The sequence below is a fragment of the Phlebotomus papatasi genome, chromosome 1, assembly GCF_024763615.1.
Source record: "Phlebotomus papatasi isolate M1 chromosome 1, Ppap_2.1, whole genome shotgun sequence".
Lineage (NCBI taxonomy): Eukaryota > Metazoa > Arthropoda > Insecta > Diptera > Psychodidae > Phlebotomus > Phlebotomus papatasi.
Window position 1 is genome coordinate 1557090 of NC_077222.1, and position 9850 is coordinate 1566939.

General features: G+C 33.5%; 1 protein-coding gene across 1 annotated transcript; it reads left to right on the forward strand.

Moving 5' to 3' along the window:
- Positions 1-323: 323 nt before the first annotated feature.
- On the forward strand, positions 324-9850 carry LOC129799863 (mutS protein homolog 5-like). Its single transcript, XM_055844120.1, has 3 exons — positions 324-859; positions 4513-6400; positions 9556-9850. Exons 1-3 carry the CDS (start codon positions 418-420, stop codon positions 9704-9706), a joined length of 2481 nt encoding a protein of 826 aa, XP_055700095.1. The 5' UTR covers positions 324-417; the 3' UTR covers positions 9707-9850.

Genomic DNA, 9850 nt, shown 5'->3' on the forward strand with positions numbered 1-9850 from the left:
ATAAATTAAGTATCTATAATGGACTGTTATTATAACTTAATAAGTATCCTAAATTCATGCTCAACTCCCCTTTTGATTAATATTTTATTTATTAGATTTTATAAGTAAACTGCTTGTGGATTTCTCAATGAAAATTTCAATTTTGGGTTTGGTACAGCTGAATGTGAATGAATTTTATTAATATTTGATTGAATTTTAGAAGAAAATTTTATGATTTCCCTGACATTGCAAACCATGTGAAGTTGTTTTAATTGCCAATGGTGGCGCCAAAATCTCGTAAAGTTCTACTTTAATGATCCATCTCCTGTTGTTTCCAGGGGAATATTCAGTCACATGCCAAAATCAGAGTTAGGAGACACAAGAGACATTTCCGAAAATTGAACTTAATTTATCAAATTATCAGCAAAGTGTTATATTATGGCTGAATGTGTTGAAACAATAATGGATTCTAAGAGACAGGAAAATGAGAGTTTATTGGCGATTAATCAAGATTTATCAGAGGAATATGAGCATTTGCTGTCCTTGTGTTGGGATTCGGCAACACTATCAGCATCATTCTATGTTATCCAAACTATGGAGATGTTTATTGTGCCCGAAATAACAGATCTCCGTCCAATGTTCTCCTACACTCACAATCTCTTTCGCCAACTCAATCCCATTGCCGTGATGGCAAGTGGTCATGAAAGTTTCCTGCGTGAAGTAATGACTTTACTCAAGCTACCTGAGGATGCCAATCCCAAAGATTACACCGCTACAGCCATCCATGGGACGTCTGAGCCAAATAACTTTATGGTCTTCCCACAGAGTGAGAAGTCCATGCTGAATAATCGTCAGCGTTTGTGGAGTATCAAGATATCAGGTGAGTGTGTTTTCTTTACCTAATTTAACGATGCAGAAATTGTTGTGATGATTGCTGGTGTTCTTAGGCACGTTAACATTACATTTCATGTAATTCGGAGCTTATTTATGTGTGATTTGGTGAAGAAAAGAAAAACATTCTCATTGTATCGTGTTAAATTTGTCAGTTCTGTAATTCATGAAGACCATGAAGACACTTTTGTTACACTCAAAAATGCATAAATTAAATAAATACGAATTGAGGTTAAGTTTAAAGGTTAACAATGTGAGGTTATGTTTGGATTTTAGATTTATTTCAGTACTTAACTCTATCAGCGTTATCGAAAACGTCTGAATGGTCTATAAGCTTTCGGTATTCCTTACTGTGTTATCGCACTTGCACATTAAAATTTTAATATGATTCACATTAATTGTCGCTGGTGAGAGTCCACATGTGTAATTTGTGTGTTTGAATCATTTTATATTCAAAATTTGATCTATTTGTTGATAAAAAGGTAGACTTGGCCCGAAAAATTTGATATAAATTGATTTATAGCATTAATGCGAAAAATTAATGCGATTTTCTCTTTAATTTTTTAATGTGAAAAATATTTATGCTTTAGGTAAATTTAAACTTATTTTTGCAGGCCAAGTCCACTTCTTTATCATTAAATAGAAAAAAACCCAAATATTAAGTGACTCAAAGACACAAATAACATATTTGGACGCTCACAAGCGACAATTAATGTGAATCACATTAAAATTTTAATGTGCAAGTGTGATAACGCAGTTAGACAGGCATATAAAAGTTTAAAAAAAAAATGAACGGAGAGTTTATCCTTTTGAGGTTATGTCATGTTTTTTTTTCAAGAGTAGCACAATATGGCTCTTTTTCGTTGCGGATTTACAATGCATTTCCAAAAAACCTTTTTCATATTATCAGGCTGCTTTCAAATCCCTGTGAAGGAGTTTAGTTCTCAGTTCGAGCTCCTCCCTGATGGTCTGATAGCCAAAATATCTCGACCGAAAGCTAATTACTAAACGACTAATATTTTTTATAAACGGGGAAATTTCGAAAAACACTTCAGTGTGCTATGATCCGATGAGTTTCGAAAATTCACTCTCAGTGTTTCGTACCTGACATAAATTTTCTGCATCTTTTGTTATAATTCCCCCAAATGTGTCCTGACGACTAAAATACAAGATCTGGCAGACTTTCCATTTTTTTCGACACGTTTAGATAGAACTTCGAATTTACCACCAAATCGAATTTGCAATGACAGATTCCTATCGTTCGTAATAACCTTCCCGATTTGAGAGCTCTTTCCGGTTGAGGTTTTTCTTTAGCAGTTCGAAGATATATCAGAGAGAACTTACCTAAAAAACCAATGGGAGTTCGAACGTTAAAACCGACGAGTTACACAAAAGTGGAAAAGTTCATCAAAAAGACATTTATTAATATCCAATTTAATTTGCACACTTTGTTGACGATAGAAGTGTCAAGGATACCCAATTTCGAAATGGCAGAACAATCAGTGCTAAAGCGGCCAGTACGTGAATTTGCACTTTAGGCTTCCGGTAGATTTTCGAATAAGGTTATTACTGAACGGAGTCAATCTCACCTACCATAAGCCCATTTAGACTTATCACTGACTTTTTTTAATACATCTTTTAGATCTTGAACTGTCTTTAAATCGAAATAAAGTCGAGTAACTTGTTATTACATTTTTCATTTAACAACTGTAGTACGAGGCATTGTCCAAGTATCAAGAACAATTTACGAAAGAAACATTTTTTAAAAAAAAGCGAAAAAGCTAATTTAAAATCGCTTGAATGTCAAAATATTCGAACATAAGCATAGGGGCATTTATTATATTTCGAAATAGAGATTTTGAATCAAAATTTCCATGCTTAAATACACCCATTTAATTGAAGCCTAAGTATTTTAATATTGTCAAGAAGTTAAGAAAACATCACAATTTCTTTTTTCTTTCAATAATTTAAAATCAATGCCGGAAAAATTCCTGAAGAGTTAAAATCTAGAATATGTTGAAATCCCGAAAATACAAACACCCGAACGGGCTAAAAAAAATCCTGATAGGGGCTAACTTATACGGTGGATAATGTGTGGAAGTATTTCAGAAAACACAGGAATTTTCGTTTAACTCCAGAAAGCGCGATTGAAATCACAGAAGTAGTTATGATACTTTAATTCGGGATATTAGCTTCTCGCGATTTCGGCTTTTCCGGAATTTTAGATTTTTGGGTGTCTACACATTCGGGATTTTGGCCTATTCGAGATTTTGGCTCTTTGGGATTTTGTCTTTTCGTTATTTCGGATTTTTGGTATTCAGATCCATTCGGAATTTTGGCCTATTCGTGGTTTTGGCTATCTGAATTTCGACCCATTCGAGATCTTGGCTCTTCGGGATTTTGTCTTTTCATTACTTCGGATTTTCGGGATTTCGATCTATTCGGAATTTTGTCTCATTCAAGATTTTGGCTATCGGAATTTTGGTTTTTCGAGATTTTGGCTTTTAGAGATTTTGTCTTTTCGGGATTTCGACCCATTCGGCGGGATTTTGACTTATTCGGGATTTTGGCAAATTCTGGATTTTGGCTTTTCGGGTTCTTAGCTCATTAGCAATTTTGGTTATTCGAGGTTTTGGCTTTTCGGAATTTAGGCTTTTCGAGATTTTGGTTTTTCGGGATTTCGACCCATTCGGAATTTTGGCCCATTCGGGATTTTTACTTATTTGGGATTTTGGCTAATTCGGGATTTTGGCTTTTCTGGCTCTTAGCTCATTCGGGATTTTGGTTATTCGAGGTTTTGGCTTTTCGGGATTTTGGTTTTTCAAAGTCTTTTTTTTCGGAATTTGGGCTTTCGACCCATTTGAGATTTTGACTCATTCGCGATTTTGACTCATTCAGGATTTTGGCTATTTGGGGTTTTGACACATTCTATCGGAATTTTGGTTTTTCAAGATATTTTTTTCTCGAGATTTCGGATTTTCGAGATTTCGACCCGTTTGATTTTTTTTATTTTCGAGATTTCGACCCATTCGTGATTTTGGCTTTTCTGGATTTCGGTTTTTCATGATTTTAGTTTTCGCGGGATTTTGGCGTTTGGCATTTTGGTTTTTAAGGATTCTAGTTTTTTCGGAATAGTGGCTTTTCGGGATCATGCCTTTTTGGGAATTCGATCCTTTCGGGATTTTGACCCATTATCAGAATTTTGACCTTCGGAATTTTGGCTTTTCCTGGATTTTGACCGGGACCCATTTAAAATACCTACTGCAGAAATTTGAATTATTTGTATTCATCCACAGAATAATTGTTATCTTTCAATTTTATTACGTTCTGGTGAAGACTCAGCAGTGATATATCCGGAAAAGTAGTCTATACCGTGTCCCTATTCTTTTTTGTGTCTCATTCAGCTTTCGAAGGGGAATATTTTGAAGAAAACAATCTTAAATTTTTTTGAAGTTATGTTTAGAATTTAGAGATTAAGGGACACTACCGCCAATGGCGCCATGTACTGAAAGGGAAAAATACGATTTAGAAAAATCCACTGAATTATTCTTTAGAGCTTTCTAAATTGGAGTTTAAGAATTAATCACACTCTTTGTAATTTTTCATCGGCCTGCTTGAATGGGGGCGGTGTATAAAAAAAAGGTCTTGAGGACGAAGTGGAGAAGAAATTGTATTTGGAAACCCACATTCAGCCACATCAGAAATTGGTGATTCAGAGTGCGGGCAATTTGTTGAGATATATGGATACAAATTGGAAAGCCATCTCAGCAGACAATATGCCCCCAATCATTTCATCTCTCAAAGTATTTTCGCTGAAAAGTCAGGTTTTAATCGATGATTCAACTTATCTGGCACTGGAAATCTTCAGTACAGCCACACATCCTTCGGGGTTCATGAAGGGCCTCAAAGGTGCTGAACAGATGGGCTTTTCGCTCTATCGATTGCTCAATCAGTGCCAATCGAAAATTGGGTCTGATGAATTGAAAATGATTTTGCAGCAGCCAACTAATGATATTTCTGAGCTAAATAAGCGCTATGATACCATTGAGTGGTGCTTGAATCAACAGAATACGAGCATTGTTGTGCGATTGAAGAGAATGATGAAGCAGGTTTATGAGATAAGTCGGTGTTTTAAGAAGATTTTGGAGAATCCCGATAAGATGTACTTTTGGAAGATTTTTCGCAGTAGTGTTGCACATGCATATAAAATTTGTGAATTGTGCCGGGATAGTGTCCGGGAGGGGGAGAATAGTGGATTGATTGAGGAATTGGGGGAAGCTGTTAAGGATCAGGTTGAGATTATGGTGGTTTTTATGGCAATCACTGAAATTGTGGACATTGATGAGGGAATGCAGGAGAATAAATTTATCGTACAGGAGGGTTTTGATGTTGAACTGGACAATCAGAAAGACTATCTTCGGAAGATTCAAATGAACATTCCGGATGCCACTCAAGCCGAACTCCGGAAGTATTTTCCGGTTTTTGAGAGCTGTGAGTATACGATGGTGCCAGAAATGGGATTTGTTATAGCTATTAAGAGTCCCATGGCAAGTCCAAGTGATTCATCAAGTGGACCAGGAATGGGGTCCAAATTTCTCTTTCAAACCAATGATCTTTTCTACTATAGCACTCCATGTTGCATGGAACTCAATGATAAATATGGTCATATGTACAATGATATATGTGTGAGAGAACAACAAATTTGCAAAGATCTAATTGGTGTCATTGCAAAGAATATGGCAAAACTTGTGAGTATTGTTAAGGGATGTGCTCAATTGGATTGTTATATGGCAATGGCCCAAGTTGTGGGTGCCCGGAAGTATGTTAGACCCCAAATGCTTCCAGATAAATTACTGAAAATTCACCAGGGACGCCATGCCCTAATGGAGGAACGCGTTAATTTTATCCCAAATGATATTCATGTGTCTGAATCCATGGAGAATCTCATAACAATAATAACAGCACCAAATTCAGCTGGAAAGTCCATTTATTTGAAGCAAGTGGGAATAATTGTATACTTAGCGCACATTGGATGCTTCGTACCAGCTACTTCAGCTGAAATCAGCATCATTGACTCCATCTATTCCCGAATTCACAATATAGAGTCCATACACCAAGATGCATCTTCATTTTTTCATGATCTGCATCAAATGGCAAATGTTATGGAGAACTCATCAACTCGAAGTCTCATTTTGATTGATGAATTTGGCAGTGGAACCAATGTTAATGAGGGAAAAAGCCTTCTTGTGGCGTGTATTGAAGAGTTATCCAAGAGATGCTCAGCAGCACCCATTACCCTCTTCTCCACTCACTATCTGGACATTGTGGATCTGTGTGAGTCACGTGAAATGGTGAAGGAAATCACCATTGAGAGCACTTTTGATGACAGTGGAAGGCTTCAGACAACACATAAGATTGTCGATGGGAGGTGTCCTCTGCAGTATGCTAATGAATTGCACAACATCCGGAGATCCCTTGAGAATCAGGAGACCTTTACTGACGAACGTGTCAAGATGATTCACCAGAAAATGTACGTATTGTCACTGAAATGCCTTTATTGCTATCTGCCTCAGCAGGAGACAGAATGAAAGCAATACATAATCCATTGATTTTGTCTGCTATCTATTTACTTATTTGACAGAGAAATTTGATTAAATTTACTTTCTCTAATAAAAAATGTTTTGTCAAATTAACAAGACAAGTTTGTAAAAAAAAGACAAAAAAAAAGAGTTCAAGTGGAAGAGCTTTTCCACCGTTTTGTTCTGGAGGTTGGTCACCAACGCTAAGACGGCGGTGAACACTTTCAAGAGATTTGTGTCTCAAAAGTCAAATGTAATCTATAAATAAATAACAAGGATGTTTTTCCATACAGAATATGGAAAAGTTTTGTCAAATCGGTGGGCAACTGGATTTTGTTAAAAGTTTGTCAAAAGGACGTTTTTCCAAATAAAATTCAACAAAAAGTTTTGTAAAATTGCTAAATAACATCCTTTTGACAAAATTTCAACAAAATTCATTTGTTCATTTAATAAAACATTTTTCTTTTCAGAGTTTACATAGTAAAACTTACAACATTGTCATTTTTACTATTTTTAATGCTCCTCGAAAACTCACTTGGTTGATTTTACTAATGTTTAAAATAACATTCTTTTCTTGATTTTTTGATAAAGCTTATTTGTTGATAATATTTGTCACTTTTTTTTTACTAATTTTTCTAATAGAAAAAAATCTTCTTGATTGTTTACAGCACTACTCATTTTGTTGATATTACTACTTTGTTGATTCTACTAATTTTCAAAATGACAAGAATTCCCATTTAAAATTTATTGTATTTTTATAAAGGTTGTCAAATTTCCTTTTCCATGGTTTTGAAAAATTCCTACTTTGTTTATTTTACCAATTTTCGTAATTGGGGCATTTTCTTCATTATTTGAGATATTGATTAATGATAATAGACGAATAATTGTATTTACTAATTTTTACATATAGAAAAATTTTGTCCTTGGCTACTTCCACGAAATTTCATGCGAAAAAAAGTTTGTTCTTAGTTAATTTTACTTATTCTTTGAAATAGTAACATTTGCAATTCTAATTTTTGAATTTTCACTTCAAGCTTATTAAATTGTTCTGCTTACTAAATTCAAGATCAACAAGCTTTTATTTATTTTTATCGCGAGTTTATTTAAAAAAATTTCAGATTGTAAATTTTACTAATTTTCGTGATTTTCTTATTTATTTAAAAAGGATTTATAGTCTATAAATTTCCTCTTTGAGGGACTTATTAAGTCTCCAAACGGCAAAATTTTCTCTTTCATTTCTTGTGTCAGATTTCATGTGACCGAAATTTCTACTTTGTTAATTTTACTAATTATTTAAATAACAATTCCTGTATCGAATACTGGTCATTCCAGGTTTAAAGCAATTTGATAAAGTTGATCAAATTATCTTTTTGTTAATTTTACTAATTTTCAGATTCATTAAACACTTCTTAATTTTTTGCAGAATTTATTTGTTGATTTTACTATTTTCGTGATTGCAGCATTTTCTGATTATTTTAAATAGTTTTTAGAGTCCCTCAACTTCCACCTTGTTCATTTTACTCAATTTTAAATTATAATTTTATTTATTGATTGAGAGAGATTTCATGTGGCCGATCTTTTACTTTTTTGATTCTACTAATTTTGGAAATCCCAAAATTTATTGAATTTTATGAAATAGTTTACCTTTCTCAGAAATTTATTTATTTATTAGTTTATTTTACTAATTTTTAAAGTTTTTACTTTTTTTTATTTTGAATAATTTTTCAAAAAACAATTTTTTTCCATTGTTTGCAATAGATTTCATGATGTCGAAATTTCTGCTTTGTTAATTTTACTATTTATAATTATCAATTTATATTTTAATTAATGTTGCTAATTTTTTAAATCGGAAAATAGCCAAGAAAATAGCTCGTTTTACTGTTTTTCCAATACGATTCTACTATTTTCGATTTTACTTTTTAACATTATCTATTTGTAAAGGTTACTAATTTTTCAAAAAACACTTGTTTGATGGTACATAACCTTTTAATTAATTATAATTTATAGGTTAAATTCATTAGCCCAGGGTTGTGCAGGAACGAACCGTTTGAAATCGAATAAACGTCAAAATAATTTTGTTCAGTTAGCGTTTTTATCATTGACGTACATGTTTCATTTCACGTTTGTACGGTTTCAAACGGGTTCTTGCGCACCTCTGCAGTAGTCTGTCTTCCTATTTTTCCTTAAGGTTATTTGTACTATTTTTTTAAATGCAAGATCAGTAAAATTAGGGTAAGTGTGCCAAATTGGGTGGTCTGATACTTCATCGTTGAAACGGGATCTAGAAGGCCCGTAATACTTCTGGAAACTGTCAAGATTAGTGTGAAATATCACTGAAACCTTTGAGTTGATTTGAAACTTTAACTTAAGCTTAAGCATTTCGGCATGGTTTGCATGCAAGCACCAAAGTCTCAAGTTTGAAATGTTATATTTTTAATATAAATTGAATTAGCCGTACTCACTATGGCGTTGTTATCTCGTAATCTCCGTTATCTGTTATCTTGTTATAATTTTTCATTTATAAAATACATTACGAGAACATAACGAGATAACGAGATAACGATATTACAAGATAACAGCGCCATAGTGAGTACGGCTATTACTTTGTTAACTTTTTATAAGGAGTATTCCTTGGAACCTTGTAGACAGTCTATCGTCTTCATTTTCTCTAAAATCATTCTTGATATATTTCAAAATGAATAAAAATGTAAACATAGTTTTGGTGGCCTATTTCGGCCACTTTCATTCTCATAGTCCTTGCCCTCCCGGAATTCTTCCAATGTCTTTTTCAGATCATCTTGCTCGTCGTAGGGACATTTTTTGTTATTTTTTGCATTGTATTATTTCTAGAGTTAAATTCGAGGAACAAATATGTGGCCGAAATTGCAAGCTGGCCGGAATTTTGCACACTTACCCTAACTAAATATGTTCTAAGGCGATTTATTGTTATATTAGCTTGATTTTTTTCATTTTTTGTGGCACAAATTTCAGTTTTTTCGTCTCAGTTAATATTTTAAAATTTAAATAGGGAATTAAATTTTGAAATTAGTTGTTTTTACAATTTTTCTTCGTAAAAACAACTAATAGATGAATTTTGTGCTTTTAGGAATTCTTCTGCTGACTTTGAGGCTCCACATTTGGTCAGGAACAAAATAAGGTGCGCCTATGAAGTTTTGAGGACTTACCTTCTCACGAATGGCAATGTTGACGAGGCTATAAAGAAGTTCATGGACTTCGAAATTGACGATGATGAATAAGGTAAATGAATTCACTCCAATTCTACTAAATAATTGCAATCAAATGAAATAATATCTTCTATAATGAGAAGAAATTAATTAGACACAATAGAATCTATGTTATTCTATTCTGAATTGTCGAATAGATATAAAATAAATGCGAAA

Bases quoted from the DNA above. Each gene is read 5' to 3' on its own strand.
- LOC129799863 (XM_055844120.1), top strand. From the start codon at position 418: ATGGCTGAATGTGTTGAAACAATAATGGATTCTAAGAGACAGGAAAAT. The intron at 860-4,512 runs GTGAGTGTGTTT...TATAAAAAAAAG, and splicing joins GTGGAGTATCAAGATATCAG to GTCTTGAGGACGAAGTGGAG. The intron at 6,401-9,555 runs GTACGTATTGTC...TTGTGCTTTTAG, and splicing joins AAGATGATTCACCAGAAAAT to GAATTCTTCTGCTGACTTTG.